The sequence below is a fragment of the Acipenser ruthenus genome, chromosome 17 (genome assembly GCF_902713425.1).
Source record: "Acipenser ruthenus chromosome 17, fAciRut3.2 maternal haplotype, whole genome shotgun sequence".
NCBI classification, from domain to species: Eukaryota; Metazoa; Chordata; class Actinopteri; order Acipenseriformes; family Acipenseridae; genus Acipenser; species Acipenser ruthenus.
The window spans coordinates 1094408-1114362 of record NC_081205.1 but is presented as its reverse complement, the minus strand read 5'-3'; the positions used below and the strand labels follow the sequence as shown (position 1 = coordinate 1114362).

The 19955-nt window shown below is 41.4% G+C and overlaps 2 protein-coding genes across 5 annotated transcripts in view; both read right to left on the bottom strand.

The window, feature by feature from the left end:
- LOC117423115 (testis-expressed protein 2-like) overlaps window positions 1–12775 on the bottom strand; it is a 51915-nt gene extending 39140 nt beyond the window's left edge. For all 4 annotated transcript variants that reach the window (XM_034038555.3, XM_034038559.3, XM_034038560.3 and 1 more), the window contains exon 1: window positions 12599–12775. The gene's annotated coding sequence lies outside the window, so the exon portion shown is untranslated. The remainder of the gene's footprint in view (window positions 1–12598) is intronic.
- Window positions 12776–16062: 3287 nt separating this feature from the next.
- LOC117423598 (myeloid-associated differentiation marker homolog) lies at window positions 16063–16941 on the bottom strand. Its single transcript, XM_034039657.3, has one exon. It carries the CDS (start codon window positions 16939–16941, stop codon window positions 16063–16065), a length of 879 nt encoding a protein of 292 aa, XP_033895548.1.
- Between the last annotated feature and the right edge of the window lie 3014 nt (window positions 16942–19955).

Genomic DNA, 19955 nt, shown 5'->3' with positions numbered 1-19955 from the left:
CAAAAAAAAAAAAAAAAAATGTTACCGAATTACCCAACTCACAGGGACCAAAAACAGTTACAAAAAACAAAACAAACAACTGTACTGCCCGAGCATGCTGGCAATTTAATTACAGCAGCATATCTCTGATCGAACTTCGTCAGCCTTTAAGATAATTCAAACTGTGTTCCCTCCATGTAGAGCTTTGCTCAGACAGTTCTGCAATACAATGAGGTTCAACAAGTTGTTCTGGGATTAGTAACACTTCTGTTTTAAAAATCACCCTACAGCAGGTTTCTCTTGCAGTATTACTTCAGCCTGCTTGGCCCTTACTGGGAATATTTACATCTTAAAAGTCGTTTAGCTGGGTGTTGGTTTTTGCTGTAGAAAAAATGACTCATTTTATAAAAAACAATTCCGGGCTTGGACTCCTGCCATGCAACCTACCGTCCTCCAACAATGAAGTGCAGCAATTTACACAAAACATACGGACTGCTGCAGGTACAGAGATGCGCAAGCAAGGCATTTCGTTTCATTGAACCCAACAGCACCTACTGTCCCCACTCGTTATGAAAGCCATGCCCCTAACTGGCAGTAATGTAGCACGGCAATGTTGTTCTGGCGGTCTGAGGACTGAGAATAATCGTTTCCATGCCAACATCACAGACTCCCTTTCTCCCCAAACAGGACTGTCCTTGTTGCTGCTCTGGTGTTGCTAACTATGTCATGAAAAAGCAGCATGATCTCATTTGAACACTTCAGCCTACACTGAGTCTTCAGCAGTCTCAGCTCTGTCTGCTTAGTATGAGGCTGGTGCATTACACACCCCTATTGATTTCAATCCTCCTGCTGTATTGCTGATTCTTCATTAGGCTTTACAGACGGCGAGTACACGCAATTTTATTAGGCCAATTACTGTACATGAGTCTAAAATATTACGTTTATTTAATTTAAATTTAATTTAATTTATTTTTAAATCCTCCTGTAATAGTGTTCATTGTAATGGCAAGATCTGATTTGAATGTTCATTCTTATCTCTGTCTTGAATGGTCACCCTGTGGCTGGATTTTGACTTCGTTCAGTGACCAGATGTTGTATCTGTGCTATCCCCCCCCTTTTCTTGAGAGAGAATGTTAGATCTAAATACTGTACAGTATCACTACATTGTGTCTTTGTAAGAGTTTCAAACTACAGAAAAATATGATCAATAGCCAGCAATCATCTATTTCAGTCATAGAAACAGAGTACAACTACTACTATTACTACTACTATTACTAATAATAATAATAATAATGATAATAATAATAATACACTCACATAGTGCCTTTCATAAATAATCCAGAGAATAAAACAACATCCCAAAGGTACCCATTAAAAAGTTTTATAATAAAATCGAATAAAAATAAACGAACAAATCCCAGCAGTAAAATAGTTGGGGGTTTGTCTTGAGAACCGACATGCTTTCAAACAATCTGATGTACGCATCATACATCTGCGTGACAGCATGCCACATGGAGGAGACGATCACGAGCTGTTCCTTGATGATGTCACTGCATAACACATGACCTACAAGAAGACGAACCATTACGTTTCATTTTGTGTGTGTGTGTCAGATTGCAGCAAGCCAGCCTGTTAAGCTGCTGCTGCTTCTCTCTCTCTCGTTTCTCCAGGACTTGGCTCTCGCAAACAACAGGAATTCCGAGCCATGCTCGCCAGAGCCTCCTCCTAACAAAGCAGGAAACCCACTCACATCCTCATACCAGCTCATCTATTGTTACCTCCTGATTGGCATTAATGGACTCCTTCTGCTCTTACTGCTGCTTCAGCCTAAAACCTTAGGGAAGAGGTCGCGTCTTTTACAACCTCACTTTCCGTTGCTGTCTCCAGGGTTACTGCGATACAGCGATGGAAAATGGGGCTCCCACTGCATAGTGGTTTGATCCGTTCCACATTTTACTAGAAATGAGCTTGAAAGGATATGCCACCTGCACACTCTCAACATTCAATTCCTTACCTGTTTAACGTCTATTTTGTGCAATTCGTGATGGCTGTTTCTGCTTACATCGCTGTTGGCCATGCAAGCATGTAACTACTGCAGTAAGCATGGCAATAGGGAAAACAGCAATAGGGAATCTAACAGAGCATGCATAATGTAATAATAAACATGTGAGAAACTGATATTAAGTTCAGTATGGGATCCTTAATTAGCCATACACTTCAACCTCAAGTGTGCAGAATTGAGTTACCTGTAAAAAGAAAAGCTCTGAAGGGCTCAAATTCCTATCCCTGAAATTAGCCCAATGCGCCTCTTATCCTTTTAGATCAACCACTTATAACCAGAACTGTGAAGCCTCCTGACTGAATGGAACAGGAGCAGAGAGTCAGCTGGGTGCAAATCTGCTTCTGCGGATATCTTTTGCACACACATGGCTAGGGATAAAAAGGGGATTACTTCTGGATGGTGGGAAAAACTACACTTGGACCTGGCTAACAGCCTGCAAACCGTGGGATTGACAGCAGTCTGCAGCTCCTGGGGCTTTTGGGAATCGGGGCTGGTAATTTATAACAGTGCAGAACAGTCAGCAACCTTCATGGCTGATTAGACCACTGCTCCGGCATAGACAGAGAGGCAAACAACACAAAACAAGCAAGCAAGCAAACAAAATATAATGAGACCACAAAGAAAGAAAGCCTGCAATATGAAAAAGATCAACCGCTGACGAGAGCCAAGCAGCAACAGTAGCACCTGTAAATGGAATTTAAATGAGAGTTGGAATTATGCTTATCACAACACCAACGGACCAATCTGTTTGCAGGAAGCACTGCGTTTTCTAAGAGACGTGACTTACTGCAGAGAAGAAAAACGACAAAATGCTTGCAGTTCTGCAGCCTGGCAGAGCCCCAAGAAAACGCTATTGCCGCTGTAAAATATAAAATAACATTTAAAAAATATATATATAATACTGTGTATATATCTCCGATATCATCCAGTGCAGCCTGACTTTCAAAAACCAGCCAGCATGTTCAGGCTAATTTACCATTCCAAGTAAAACAAGGGAAGAAACAGCTGATTGGATTGATGTGTATTGCTGTTCTCCGCAGAGTCTGTTTCTTCACTCTGAATGGTAAATTGGCCGATCAACACCAATCAGCCTCTCCTGATTGCCAGCGCCCGATTTCTGTAGAGAGCTCATTCTGAATAATCAAACAATCTGCTTGTGCAGCACTAGCAGCAGGTGGCAGCGAGTACCACCCAGTGTGAACCTGTGAAATCCTTAAAAGCAAATATACCTTTTGAACTGTCAGCAAACAACACAGTCACAGCAACAGCAGATCTGTGTTTGCTAAAGTTACAGGCAATGGAAGGAAGCGTCTTGTACCAGGTGCTGCTGTGCTGGACTAGTTAATCAGTTTGCCATTATTACCTCTGACTGATAACAGAGCAGCATTAGGGATTTAGGAGCTTACATTGTAACTGACACAGTATAACTGTACTGTACACAATGGTTGAGAATGAAAGCTTTCTGTCACTTCCACTCTACCCTGAACTGTGTATCTTGTTTATTCCTCATGTACTTTGTTAAGTATGTATAGTATTCTTAGTATCAGTTTCCGAGTCCTACAGACCTATTGTGTGTATATATATATATATATATATATATATATATATATATATATATATATATTATACACATACACACACACACACACACTGTTTTAAACCCAAACAACAATACATGCGATTGATCACTCTGACAATGACTCACTGGTCGGTCTCACGCATCTCCAGCCCACCCCAATATCAACAGACACTCCTTATAAGCAGTACTGTACCCATTTATTGCTGGATATTTCCAACCAGCAGAGTGTCTTCTGCTTAAGATATATTTTATCCCCACCTTTGCTCTCTCCAACTTCATTAGTGAGGGTGTTCTGCTTACTGTCTCAACATGTTTGTTAGAGTTAGGGTTAGGGTTAGGGTTAGGGTTAGGGTTAGGGCTCAGGTAAAGAGCTAAGAGTCTAGAGTCAGGGCTAGGGCTAGAGTTAATTATACAGAAATGCTTTTTAGCTAAAATTCTCTACTAAATTACCACAAGTTGACAATGAAGACATTTTGTAGTTGATTAATAACCATGAACAAGTGAAATAAAAAACAAACAAAAAAAACAATCAAATTTGAACAGAATGAGAATGGAACAGACGATGCCAGAACAGAGAAAGCATCAGCTGGACCCAGTCCAGTTAGACGTAACAGTCACACTCCACTAATAAAACTGGAACATACGCTCGCTCGGGGCTCCATAAAAACAGACAGCAGCAGCATCACAACACTGCTACGGGACCGAAGGTGAATTCTTCTTCCCACACAGGGCTAATAAATACACCTTGACATCCAAGACTTCATCAGCGAACACTGCCTTGCACTTGTATTGCAGCACCACTGCATCAAGCTGCCTGCTCACTTTGTTTTCCTTCTCAGGATACAATGCAATCCAAGTGCCAGCTGGCTGGATATCTGCTTTACAATATCAACTTGAAAAAAAAACAAACAAATGGGACAGATACCAAGAACAAATAGGACTTAGCATTTTCACTTTGGACGCTGTTGGCAATTTCCTGATGGTGGCAAGAAAAAATAAATAAATAAATAGTGCCTCACATAAATCAACAGCAAATATTGTATCGACTATCTGCCCTGAACGTTATACAGATAAATATACAACACTAGTAACAGTTTTGTTCTCAAATCTGTACAAATAAGTTGGTGAGGATGGATCTATAGAAAACGCTGGCAAAAACGAGTATACAATCAGACGGCTGCCTGCATGGGGCATTCTTGATTCGTTTTAGTTTTAAAGGGGCGAGCCTCTACACTATTCCATCTCTTCCACAGCATTTTAATAGGAAGTCGCTGTGTTTAGCAATGTGTTTGCCCATCACCTCTACTGCTAACAACAATATACATGTCACATTGGCAACTCTCACTGTTCATCACAGCCCCCGATGGATTTTAGATTGCCTTGACGGATTCTTGTCTCACTTTCTTTAACCCTTCCTCTAGGGCCAGATGCAAAAAAATAAACACGTAAAACTCTGACCATGAAGAAAAAACACAACTGTATGCAAAATAAGCAGTCATCCAAAAATTAACAGACAACGGCATCATTTTAAAGCCATTAAAAGCTTGCTCTGTTTTTTTTAGCTGAAAAAGCCTGAACTCTCAAATGTTAAAAAAGAACTTGGATTTCTCTTGTTTCCAGTTGTCTTAAAATGTTAGTTAAAAAAGGTGCAGCCCAAGTTATTAAGAAGACCACATTGTAAAGCTTTATGAATAAGAGATTATACAATCTGATATTCTGTAGCAGCGCTTGTCAATTAGTTTCACCGAGTTCCTGACTCAGTGTTTAACACTTTCGGTCCTGAATTATTTTTGCCTAGCTGAAGAAGACGACATTTATTTGTATTTTTTTTTAAATATATGTATACAGACTGGGACACTGGAGTCCTGTGAGGCTCTACTGTGATTTCCGAGGGCATGTGTTAACATACAGCACTGAGATGAAGCAGGACCTCAAGGGTTAATGTTGCTGCTCACCGCTCAGCTGCACCAGCGTTTCTCTAACTCGCTCTGCCCCGCAATCGCAGACGGTCACTGCAGGACACTGCTTGCAAAGAGCCTGCCAACACAAGCCTCTCCACTCACAGTTCTGCCACTCTGACAAGTGTAGCTCCGTCAAACCTGTTTGGTGAGAACCTGAAGACACAAGCAACTATTAGATCTGATGGGTTTTTTTTTAAAGCGTTGACAGTAGATTTGGCCCAGGGACAGCCGACTAACAAAATACTGGCTATGGCTTCTCTTCTCCTTTCCTTGTTGAAAATAGAAGTTATCTTGCCATTCATCACATTACAAAAGGGCTCTTTCGAAACGTAGGCTTTTCATAGTGTGGGTGTGGCTCACAAAGGAACACTTACCTCTGGAGTTTTAAGGGTTGTGAAAACTTATCCAGGGCACCTGTATCTGGTTTCTGCCTGATCGCTTGCTCTGAATGCAAAGAGGCGTTTTCTGAGCTTGCCCTATATTAGACGACACACAATCCGAAAAGAATGGTATATTTAATCAGAACCTTTTTTTTTTTTTTCCAGTCTGGTGAGGCGACCTAATTGAATGCAGTATTATTAGTTTTTAGCCTCTTTTACAGTAGAAGCAAGTAAGAAGAGCATTTTCCCTAATGTGCTTTAATATAATTCTATGCAAAGAAATCTCAGCAAGGCACGCCAGATAATAGCAGTTCTTAGCTTCTTCCTGTCTGGCTTTGTGATCACGAACGTAATCCTAGATAATACTGCTATCTTATTATTTTCTGTATTAACACATGTAAAAATGTATTATAGCTGTTCTGCTGCTGCAATAGAGCTGGGAATCGTATTACTCATACCTACTGTGACCACACAGAGTCTTTATTTTTAGACGCCCCGATCAATTTCCCCAGCTCTCGTACAGATGCCTTTCTTCAAGTCCTTCAGTTATTCTGATTTTATTATTAATTAGAGGTCTTGTGCAAAACGGTGCCTCCCCTGCACTCTGCCTGCTCCTAGCAAGGCCTTGGAATCACAGGACTGCCAAATGGGACTGCCGGCCCTGTTGCAACCCCATGAGGTACGCCACAATGCTTACCAGGAATGTGACAGGAGCATGCTGTTTTACTATCCCTCGTGCTGGTGTCACAGGATGTCATTACTGGCCATCTTGAGACCCAATTGTGATGAAGCTTGGGGAGGGGTGGACAGCACAGGTTAGTCTAGGTCAGTGTAAAGTACCCTGTGCCTCTAATAATGCATGCGGCAATGAGGAATATGTCTCAATAACTGTTACGAATCCCATTAAACTTTGCACTGATATTCATTGGAAGAAGATTTTCCATATTAAGCCAGTGGCTGTGATTCTGACAGATTTTTGCTCTGCATTTTGCTCAGCCTGCGTAATGCGACCCTTTTAGTCACATCACTGAACACAATAACAGCCTGGCTGAAAGAGGTCCTCCATAGAGGATGTTTAACAATATTTAGGGCAACGGTACGAAGATGCGCCACTAGAAGAGCCCGCTTCGTCTGTGATTTCAGTTAGCTTTGTACATCATTTACTAATCTAAAAGGTACTTATTAACTCGGTCTCCTGCAGGAAAGGCTGGTGATCATGCGGTGTCACTTCTCGCAGGTAATGTATTCCTCACTTAACATCAGACTCGGGAGAGCTCATTACTTTTAGATGAGCGACACGGCAAATGCATGTAATTACAACACAGCTCCAATCAGACTGTCTTCATTGCGAGGGCTCGGGTTTCCCCGATCACTTACCAATCACTCCCCTCCTTCTGGTGAAGGCTGGCTACACCTACTGCTAGTGAAGAGATTTAAAAAGCATGCAGGTTCCTGTCCGGCTGCCAGAGAAAGAGCAAAAGCAAAACACCCAGATCAGAGGGGGGAAATGAATGGTACCATTTAATAAACCGTTCACAAGTTACAAAGTTAGCATGAAGCCATGTGGTAATAAAGTCATGTTCACATTTACACCAGGTTCCAAAACATGCTGCAAACTACTGAGACCAGCGTGCCTGGGTAAGCTTAATGAAAGCTAGGATCCTATAGCTCCCGTTCTGCAGTCTTGAGAGCTCTGTGTGTCAGATTAGTGTCAGTCCTGAATGTCTGGGCACTGCCGTAAGTAATTGAGTCTTGCCTTTACTCAACTTGGTGCACTGGCAGGTGCCACTAAAGCAAGATCATATTACCTCACATCAGTGTGAGAGGAAATACATGAGATGCATACAAGCCATTCTGAAGATACCAGGATTTCCTCTTACTACTGCCCACTCTGCTTACTGCTGATAATTAAAATATGGGACCAGATCACTGAAACAAACTAAACCTCACTTTTACAGGCAACATCCCCTAGCAGACTGTGAATTCAGAGCATCGTGGCTGACCTGCTGTGTAATGAGGTATCTGAACCACAATTATAGATAATAATAATAATAATAATAATAATAATAATAATAATAATAATAATAATAATAATAATAATAATAATAATGGAAAGTATAATCACAAATGGCCAAGCGTTCCTCTAGATAGGTGTAAAAATGGTAGTGCAATACACACAGGTGCATGGAGTGCGGATTTTCTTTATTACACATTTCAATGTGCATAACATTTCCACTGAAACATTCAAGCACCTGTTTCAGGGGGAAGGACGTGAAAAGAGCCAGTCAGGAGACTTCAGAAATGCAGCTAAACAAGAAGACAGGTGGCATACCAACTCCCAGCAGCTGAAACTACTCTGCATTTCCTGACTGGAAACAAACTGGGAAGAGTGGATGGATGGAATCTGTTTCGCTTTTCAAAATAGAACTGGGAGACACCGCAGCATCAACGCATCAGGATTAAAGTTCACATTACTGGTGACACGAGCAAACACACTGCAGCCCAAGATGTTACACTTTTCAAAAAACTGCTTTTGAGCACTCCCGCATTGCACCTTGTACCTCCGAACACAATGAGGAGTGAAAGACAAACAAAGAGCTTCTAAACATCTCTCAAAACAGCAACAGAAACCAGTGTGGGGTTAAAATAATGCAAGCGGACAAGAACTATTCAAGAATGCAGGATTGGAGAGCTTCCCCACCCCCTTCTCTTTAAAGGTAGAGTGTACAGTTCATCTAGATACAATACAGCCATTCAGTTACCTGTGTTAAAAAGCTTTTGCATAACTTTGTAAAACCCCATATCATATTCCCGGAGAATCAGATGGGTTTACAACATTTAGACTCCACTGCCCGCTTGGTTATAGACTCACCTCCTGCTCAGTTAATAAGGTCAGCCTGCTCGTAACGTGAAAGTCCCAGGATGTGAGTCCTGTTACACAATGCTTAGCAGGTCCACAATCACACCCCCACACTTCTCTTCATCAAAGGTCAATTCTGACACGGATTCCCTGATCATTACAGTTCAGGATCACTTTCAAAAGAGCTTACCTTGAAAACCTGTGCCATTCAATCCCCACCTGTTCCAGTGTCTGCATTGGGCCACATGGGATTCTCATAACTCATAAATCATTGTGCTCCTAGAAGCAATTGCAATCAGCATGGTTATCACTACTCACCTTCAAACTGTGCATGACACAGACCTCTACAATTGCTCTATGAGACCTGCATGTGTAATTGCTCAAAATCTAAGAATCTGTGCTCCTTTTACAACAGGTTGATTGTGCATTTCAATAACAATGAGATTTCAGTATGTGTAACACACAATCAAAAGAGATGTCAGCTTGTGAAATGTTAATGAATTCTCATTCTGCAGCCTTTCTGGGCAAATGAATTTAAGCACACAAAAACACTAATTCTCCAAAAATGACTCCGAGCGCTGAGTGGTTAGCTAATTATCTAGATAATGCAGCACACACCGTGCTCCAGCAAACTATAATGCATCATATAGCTATTAACTGTTTACTACCTAATATTAAACCTGTAACCCCAAACCCTTTTATGCATTTTCACAAATATACAGAATTGCATTAATCCAGTTAAAGCTGCATTTTATTATAGTGACTGTTTTAACATGCCTTCGCTTTTCTTTTTAAATGTTTACACTGTTCGCTCACCCATCCCCTTGCAGTAATTTTACATTATTTACACTGCGCAGCTTACAAATTAGATCTGGTTAAAAATTGCTTCCGATTAGACTCCTCAGGGTGAATTGTGGAGAGGTGGGGTGGGGAAGCATATCAGCGTGGCACAGGCTTCAGTGCACAACGCTTCAACTTGTGTAATAACCTTTAAATGGAGCACAGAGCTAGGCTAATAAGGGCCGTGTGTAATGCAGTTGATAGCAAGACCTTTCAGGGCTATGCTTCAGCGTTCAGGCTCCTGTCTGCCATTAATTCTCTTTATCTGAAAACAAAATACACACAGACAGCTTCCCCTTGAGCTGCTCTGAATGAATTCTTCGAGTGTGCTTTTGAGGGGAGAATATTAAATAACACATGAATACACAAACACACACACATACATACACACATGCAGACATACATACAGCAAGACACATTTCAATATAGAATACAGATCAAGCGCGCCTTAATTGATTGACACTGTTTCCCAGGATCCTCCACAGAAAGGCCAATATGTCAGAAACCAACTTATTTGGCATGTTTCATTAAAACAGAAGACAAGCAAAACAACAAAGTATAATGTTGCCAGAAAGCAAGGGTTAAAAAAAAAAAAGATTCACAATTCAATTGCAATGGGAACTACTGTACGGCACTGTCCCTGCTTGTACCCCAGCAAAGGTCAGCACTGGTCACAGCTGGCAGCAGAGTGGTTTAACTGGTCTTGCTGTTTAAGGGACAGTACTGCTGGTTAAAGACCGGATTGTGCTGTACTGTAAGCATCCAAATGATTGTTGTGAATACAGTATACAGTCGTTACTGTAAACAGGTGCTGGGGCTTTATTAAATACAGTCTGGCTAGCTAGTAAGAAACGTGTGCTCCATTTCAAAGCTGCTGCTCCTGCTGGTCACCAACTCACCAGCATTTGCTGGACTTATTGCAACATTTAAGTGAAAATGCTTGACTGATCCAGCGTCCCAGTCACAGGCGATGTTACATCATGGTGTGAGGGTTCAACTGTCTTATTTAATGGACTTATTATAGACGATTAAAATCTGTTAGTGTATTAAGGCATGCTCATTATTTTGATATTAGTATATTGTTTTATTATCTTGACCGAATATATACAGATATATCTTAATCTTAATCCTCTGGCCGCATCACAATACTGAAACTGCTCTGCTCCGGATTGTGAATGATCTCTTGCTCAATGCTGATGCTGCTGCTCCCTCTGTGCTTGTCCTCCTTGACCTGACAGCCACTTTTGACACCATAGATCATGGCATTCTTCTTGACCGCCTTCAGAAATATGCTGGAATCTCTGGAACCTGTCTCTCCTGGATATCCTCTTACCTATCTGGACGCATGCAGTCTGTTTTCTATGCTGGTTGCAGTGGCGTTGTAAACCCAGTCACTTGTGGTGTTCCCCAAGGATCTGTTCTTGGGCCCCTTCTCTTCAATATCTACATGCTTCCCTTGGGTCACCTCAACCGCCAACACAACCTCGTGTTTCACTCCTATGCTGGCAACTCCCAGCTCTACTTAAAACTCCACCCTGGAAGCCCCTTTGTCATGGTCCGGCTCTCGGCTTGCATTCAAGACATCAAGGCCTGTATGTCTGCCAATTTTCTTCAGCTGAACACTAGCAAATCTGAACTCCTTTTAGTAGGATCTAAAACTCAACTTAAGAATGTCAATATAGCTGCCCTGAACCTCGGAAGCTGTCTGCTGCTGCCTTCCCCCGCAGTACGAAGCCTTGGTGTTTCTTGACAGCAAGCTCTCCTTTGATGTCCACATCTCCTCTTTGGTCAAATCTTCCTTCTACCATCTTCGAAACATCTCCAAAGTCCATCCCTACCTTTCTCTCCCGGATGCGGAGATACTCTGTCATGCATTCATCTCCTCTCGACTCGACTACTGCAGCTCTCTATATGGTGATCTCCCGGCACGCGCCATAAACCAACTGCAGCTAGTTCAGAATGTCGCTGCCAGGATCCTTACCAGATGTAAAAACGTGATCACATCACCCCCCCGTCTTGCCCAGCTGCACTGGCTACCTGTAAAGTTTAGGATTATTTTCAAAACTCTCCTGCTCACCTACAATGATCTTCATCACACAGGTCCCGAGTACCTCCTCAACCTGCTGACCCGCTATGTCCCTGCCCGCAAGCTAAGGTCCTCCGACTCTGGCCTGCTTGTTATCCCCAAGCAAAAGTGCAGCACACTTGGAGAACACTCGTTTAGCTTCATGGCCCCAACTCTCTGGAGCTCTCTCCCAGCTTTGGTGCGTGATGCTCCCACTATCGCTTGCTTTAATCAACTCTCAAGACCCACTTGTTCTCTCTTGCTTTCCATGCTCTTTAAGCCGGATATCTGCTATTAGCTGCTGTGTTGCTGCTACTATTTCATGTACTATGCTACTATGATGAATTATGCACTTTCCACTGTATTTAATGTATTGTGCATTGTTTTTTTCTGTATATCATGTATTATGCATTTCTCTGTATTTAAAGTATTATGGGTGTTCTTGTTGTTACTGCATCTTGTAAAGCGCTTTGTGATGGTGGTCCACTATGAAAGGCGCTCTAATAAAGACTCATTGATTGATTGATTGATTGATTGATTGATTGATTGATTAACGATGACGTGTTGCCACAGAACGTTCGGCAGGTGTTTACAGTAACACATTAGGGTGCATTACAGTATAAGTGCTGTATACTATATTTTGTGTTTGTATTTTAAAATGCATTGTTTTATCACGGATTAAACTGTCTGGTATGAATGTAACACAGCAACATGATGATGCTCATCCAAGTCTTAGTCGCTGTCGTGAAGTATTATTGATGCATCAACAAATAAATAAATAAATCGGTCTCAACCGGAACTCAAGTCAATTAAAAAAAAATGCAACTATCTGAAAACATGTCACGCATACATTTTTCACCGTTTAGTCTTACCGTATGCCGCTTTCATGTCCTTCCACCGGGCTGGTTTGTACTTACAGCTCACCGTGAGTGCTCTATCGTATCCTCTTGTACTACAGACTGTTGACAACTCACTCACTCTGCCAGTTCCTGCGCAAGCAGCAGGATCACTGTTGCCAGGCCAGACCAATCAAAGGCGACGGGCAGGATTAGAACACAAGCAGTCAACATTCTCGAAGATTGATTAAACAGTTTTAATGGAAATGTAAGACTATGGGGTCTAACTAATGCGTGCATCCTCCAAAGTGCTGAAGTTTTTTTTTTTTTTTTTTTTTTTTTCATCTTTGCGATTGCATAAGGACAGTATACCCGTTTTTAAAACCTGTTTGAAGCTTTAAAGTTTATTTTATTTATTTCACACAAAATGTCCCAAACCGCTTTACAATACAATACAATCGACAACACCAAACAGCAAAATTAATCACAGAGTACAGTGCAAATTGTAAGATTGCGAGTAAATTAACTAAGGAACAATTCAATTAATTAAAAGCAACAAAAATACAGTGAAAGAAAAACATACAATTAATTAAAAGAGAAGAGTAAAATGACAATATTAATAGATTGATTCATAAAATCAGGCTTCAAAAAGGTAATTTAAAAAAAAAGTTTTGTAAAATTAACAGCTGTTGGTTTTCGTTCCAAATTGTTTTTGTTGAAGATTGGGGTTATATTCTTAAAAAGAAAAATGTTGTCCGTCTACACCACCTGCTGTTTGGATTTGAAATTTCACCTGAAGGACCCTTACTGGTAATACTCTCCACAGTAAATGCAAACACTCCCACCTAGTGTCCCTCAGAATCGTTTCTTTAAAGCACTGGTATTAAATAAAGCCTGCCATTCTCTCTCTAGTTAAATCAAAGTCACTAGGAATACCTTTTCGGACAGCCCCTAAATCAATAAATATTAGCCTGAAAATCAAAACAAAAATCTAATTGTATATAATATTTGCTTAATTATTGTTATTTTTCTTCATCTTCTTTATGTTATTGTTTTATTGTTATAATTAGTAGTGGTAGTCATAGTCTTATTAACATAAAGTTCAGTATTTTTCAGAGCGTATTTCTTAATAAACTATTCATTTTGGAAAGGTAGTTTCACAAGTTAATGGCTGCTAGACAGACATTTCTAGACAGTTTTCCTCAGAGCTGTAATGGAAATGTAAGATGAAACCGATACAGTACTAAACATAGTAAGAGGCTGTAGTTGTTTTATCTGATTAGAGAGAGGATATGCGCAGACCTGTGAGTTTTAAAACTGGCCAAGACTTTTATGAAAGCACTGTTATCAGGAGAAGGTGTGAAAAGCAGTTTCTATTTATGATCCTGATGAGTCAAAACATTGTGACCAGTTTTAAAACTCACTGGACGATTGCATCAAAGGGAAGGTCTGCGCATATTCTCTCTAATCAGATAAAACAATTGCAGTCTCTTACTATGTTTAGTACTGTATCGGTTTCATCTTACATTTCCATTACAGCTCTGGGAAAACTCAAGAAATGTCTGTCTAGCAGACATGCCTTACGTACTTCAGCCATTAAATGAACTCCAGTGTAAATCACTCAGGCTTTGTTAAAAAAGAGAAACGATCCTCAAGTTAAGTGTTACAAAGCTAGAAAGAATTATGTTATGTTTAATTATGCGCTTTAAGTGCGGTTTGGTTGTTTATCGTGCACTTTGTAACTGGATAGTGTTTTTCTTTGACCTATTGCAAAACAGTTCCAACCCTCTCCCTCTTGCAGTGACCATATAAAAACTTGAGATTATATATAAAATGATATTAAACAGACAATATCTCCAATGTGATGGTAATAAACATCCTAGTAATAGCAACTCCCCCTTTTCAGGTGACCTGGCTATATAGCATCAATCACAATGCCAACAGGAGAACGTTTTCAGGTACCATTCTTGCTACGTGTTTGCAGACTATCTATAGATAATGGTGATGGCAGGAAGCCATGAAGCTGTTGTTTTCTGCATTCTTGTGGTGGAGGGGGGGGGGGGGGGGGGGGTGACGTTCGGAGCTCAGCAGATCTGACTTCACCCCACGCTGTCTCAGCCACTTCCAGGCCGAAAGCGAGCAGGATGATGAGCTCTGCCTGGTATGTGAAGTGGGGCTGTCCCGCTGTGTGAGGAGTTTCTCCTCCAGTGTGCCTGCCTGCTTCAGCCTGGGTGATCTCTGTATTTGTCACTGCCGTGGAAAGCCCCCACCCTTTAAGACCTTGTTATTCTGTGAACTTTAGTGAAAGAAGAAAAACGGCCCACACAGCTCCACCTGCGCTGCGCTTGCAGATCATGCTCAGGATGCAAACTATACGGCCGTGTCACAGGAGGGGAAGAGGCTCATATTAGAACAGCGTCCTTATAGAACATTTCAAATATATCGTTTTTGGATTGCATCCTTAGCTGCACATGGACTATAGGGTTACACAATACAGCAGCATTGTCCCGCAGTCCTATTCAGATTGACACTGCAACACATTGGTGTGTTTTTAGCCTTCATCATCGCTGTGCTCTTTGTAATGAAACCTGTGTGCCCCCCCCCCCCCCCCCTAATCTTTAACTACACCTGCCTGCAGCTAACTTGTTTCTGGGGGAATATTAAAAAAATAATAATAATTCTCTTAGATTTGCTTTGCACTTGCTTCAAACCATGTGCTTTCTGTAATTAAGGGACATTTTTTTGCAAGTCTTTTTTTAGTTTGTTACTTTTTTTTGCTCTCCTCTTATACAGCTTTTTAAAGAAAGTTTTTTTTTTTTTTTTTTTCCAAAATGAAAAAAGGGAATAAACCAAAACCCCAATCTTGAGTATTTACCTTTTATTTATTTTTATGAAAAGTAGCAGTTTCATAGTTTTTAATCATTGTAAATCATTTCTTGGTGAACACATAATCGCATCTGTACTGTAACACAGAATACTGTCAGCATAATCACATCTGGACTGTTACACAGAATACTGTCAGCAAAAGGTTTGTTATTAGGTTTAAGTTTCTCTTCACAAAAGAAGAAGTGAAAAAGTAGCATGCAAATTTAACAAAAGGGAGCCAGCACAAGGTGTGCGCAGTGCTAAACACCAATAACAATTATCTAGATCAGTTAGTTCATCTTTTACTATTGAAATGACCAGGTATTATTCTGACAACATGTCCCCAAAGAAATGCTACAGTCCAGAAAGTTGTACTGAATCTGGTTTATCTGTTTGCTACACATGCACTTAATTTGCTAGATCTTGAAAATATTTGTCTAATATGATACATTCCTCTCTTTGTATTTCTTGGTCTGAATTTGTTTTTATCTCGGTAGCTACACTTGGAAAACCAACACAAACCCATGGCTTGGACACCTGCTGATAGTTTGATTCAGTACTTTTATATTAGATAAAGCGTATAAGATCTAGGACTGTACACAATTTACAATACGTTGGAATCCTCGGTGCTTCCTTTAGGCTCTGTAATACAGCAGCTTGAAGGAGAAAGCCAAGTCCACAGTGTAAGCCAGCAAGTTCAGGCAAGTCATTACAGTGGTGGTTATAACCTTCCAAGTGTGCTGTTTACAGCGGTCAGGATGCACCAGAGCCCAGACCCAGTAGCCCACGGCTGTGATGTACATCAGGACACACAGAGAGCCGAAGCCTGCCAGGATCCTGTCGAAGGGGACGGGACAGCGTCCCGTACACTCCCCCAACATGACTCCGATGGTGCACAGGGACATCAAAAAGCAGCTGCAGTAAACTGCCACGCACCACCAGAAGAGCGGGCCAGCCTTGCATTTATCCACTACGTCGCTGTCCAGAGTGACAAAGACCACGCAGGCTCCGAAGACCTCGAAGACCTTTAGAAACCCTGGGGTGGTGGCCATGTACCCCCGCTGCTCCACGTTCCTCACCTTCGTTATACAAACCTCTGCAGCGTACGCCAAGAACGTTAAGCAGGAGAAGATGGAGGCAGCCACCAAACGGGGGTCAATTGATACCTCATGCTTGATGGCGCAGTAGGGGAAGCCGATGGAGGCCATCAGGGTCATCAGCGCTCCCAGGAGAGCCATGGTGATGGGCAGGTTCTTCCAGGAGACTGGGACGAGGCTCTGGAACTGAACGAACTCCACCAGGAAGATCAGGGCGGTCAGGATGAAGAAGAAGCACCAGGTGAACATGCAGAACGTGTAGGTATTGGATTTGTTGATCGTTTCGCTGTTGATCGTTTCGTTGTTGCTCGCCGAAGACACCAAGCTGAAGGTCGTGCATCCGAACAACATCTCTAAGATGCGGACCATGGCCAGAGGTGTGGTCAGCACACTGATCTCCCCCAGGATCACCGGCATCTTCAAAGATAACTCCCTGTGTCTGTGAGAAACTGCAGTGTTCAGTCCTGGATCGCTTGCAGGGCCATCCGTGTAGAGGAAATCCAAACCTGTTTGAATCAGAGTGCTCAGCTTCGTCTGTGTGTTGTAGCAGTGTAGAAAATCCTATAGAGATCAACGCTCAGCCGGATTCTCACTTAAAATGTAGGCAGACAGATTCTACTCTCAGTCACAAATCAGGTATGATATGATATGTTTCCAGTTTATTTAAAAAAAAAAAACCTTGCCCCTAATCTAAATGTATCTTTCTTATTGGTGAAAAAATTTAAAAAAGCACCATTTCCTGTTGGAGTCGCATGCTGCGTCGAGCTGAGGTGCGCATGCAGTGTGTGAGTAGGAGTTGGAAGTGAGTTCTGTGACCACAACAAAAGGAAACTCAAACTTATCTCTTTCGTTCTCTCTGCTCAACGGCGACATCATTTTTTCCTTGTTTTGAAAGTCACCAAAAAAAAACAAAAACATTTTGCATAACAGTTGGGGAGAGGAAATCTTTTGCATTCGTAACATTGAGTATTCAGATTTACAATCTGCTCCGTACAGCAGGGGCTCACAGCTGTTAGGGGTCCTTCATAGTTGAATAATTAGCAGATAGGTACCACCCAAGTATCCTGCCCTTGTAAAAATACCAGAACACCTCTTTGTCCAGTTACCACTCTGAACTCTCTATTTTTCCAGACTTTCTAGTAACACTCTTAAACATTATGCCAGGCTCATAACACTGTATAGTTATAATGCACACTGTGCATACTTTTCCATAATCACTTAATATACAAATACACATTTCTAACACTTAAGCATAACATTACTTGCATTACAAACCAAATGTCCGGTAATTGATAACCCAGCAATTCAAGTGCATACTGTCTCTGTGTCTCGTACACCTTCCCATTTCTAGTGCAATTATCCAAACCAGTAAATATAATTTTGTGGCATAATTCACACATTTTCTGAATACTAATATGCATGATATATGTTGTGTGAAAGTGATCCCGAAGTGTAATGCACTCAGTGTACCGTGTTAGGTAGGCTTTGTGAAGGTGCTACACAGTGTAGTTCAGCACAGTGTTAACGACTCTGTCATTGTCACACTAAAGAGGTCACAAGAGCATGAAGTCTCATTACAGATCCTGTGGGGTTGTGGTGAGTATTGTTTTTAATGTGATAGATTTAACTCTAGCAGAGGTGAGCTTAAATTACTTGAATGTGAGCCCAGCTGTTACTTTTGGGCCGGAAATTTGGTTTTGTAACACTCTAATAATTACAATTCAGCCTTTTATCAAACTAGTGAAACTGAATCTACCAATGATGTGATTCATCAAACCTGGACACTTTCTGCATAGAACACAGAGGACACACTGAATTTCATATCCTCTTATTGTTTGGAGGGGAGTAGGGACTGTTCCATTCTAGTCATGCAAAAAAAAAGTTATCCCTGGAAGGAGACATGAGATAACATGTGTAACTGTCACTTTTTGCATTGGAACATGCTGAGTGAGGATCAGTTGAACGCGGGATAGTCACGCAGCCTAATGACAGGTGGCCGCTTTCCATTGTTTTGTCCTTGCAGATCTCTCTCGCTCTCTATCTCTCTCTCTGCAGAGTATGCACTGCAGTGCGCTTGCATGATGAATCTTACAGCACCAACACTGTACTTTGCAGGTAACGTCACTGACACACTGCCCTCAATCTGTGTGAATCAGAGGGAGCACACATTGGGACAGATTCTCAAACCTATTAACTCCTTCATTACCATGATTAAAAGAATCTCCAGGTACCATTGTAAAAGAAATAAGAAAGCACTCTGGAATGCTTTCCAGAGCCCCTGCCTTTAATGTCTGAGTTGCTTGTTGTTGTTGTGGAAACTTTTCCAGGTGCATTTCTTTCTATTCTGAAATAAAAAGGTCTGCTAACCACAATTTGGAGTAAACAGCTTTGAGAATTGAGCCCATTGTTTTTTAAATGACATCCATTCATGTACTCTTGGTGCTGTGATTCACGGTACACAGCACTGCTCTCAGTAGAACCAGCAGGGCCACCACAGTAAAAATGCCTCATCTAGTCTTTTGTTTTATATTTTGTTGTACTTATGCTTAAAATAACCCCATGAATAAAAGCTAATGTTTTCCGCAACATCACCCAGTTATATCGAAGCGTGGTTTGTATAGTTGCTGTAAGCAAGCTCAGAAATGTGTTAGCACGGGTACAATTTGATTTTTGGTCTCTATGACTGTTTCTTTAGAGGAAGCTGATACAGGATAAGCTCTTGCAGAATGTAGATAGCTTTGTGCTGCAGCTCTCTGCAAGCTGGGGGTTGGGGAGCATAGGGCCTTATGAGAGAAGTGAGGTGTGGTGCTGTTTCCGCTAAAGTTTAACTCTGAGTATTTCAAAACTAGGTTAGAGGAACTCCTGGACCTAATGCAGAACTAAAGGTGAAATATAACCATTTTTTTCCTTCCATTTGAGCAACAATTTTCTATCTATAATGTCCAGTTGCCTAGTGCTTCTATAACAGGCAGTGCTGTGTGATACACTGCTGTTACGGATTGTCCTGTCCCGTCAGTTCAAAGCTCTACAACCATGAATGCAGATGAGCCCGGCTCTTTTGCATGTGGTTATTATGCGCAGGGTCAGCAGTGTGAGCCCAGCCTCTGTCGTGTCACACTTCTTTTTACTTAGTTATCGGTACAACAGTAAAATATCACAATACCCAAGGCATTTTAAGATTCATGTGCTTTCTGTTAAAGAGTAAGTATTTTCCTTACTATTTTACTGTGAGTTTCAAAATAAATATAGGTGATGGGATCCCATTGTAGGGCTTGGTTGCTCTTGTACTGACACAGCAGGCATATTGAAAGGGAAACAATGCGACCATGTGGTGTTCGGGTGTATTGCACCAGCAGGGGCTGTCTGCTTTGAGACAGTGTGAGAGATCAACCAGCCAGCACGCATAGCGGCAAATGTTACCAAAAAAAAAA

Excerpts from the sequence above, each read along its gene's own strand:
- LOC117423598 (XM_034039657.3), bottom strand. The coding sequence starts at position 16,941 with ATGCCGGTGATCCTGGGGGAGATCAGTGTGCTGACCACACCTCTGGCC.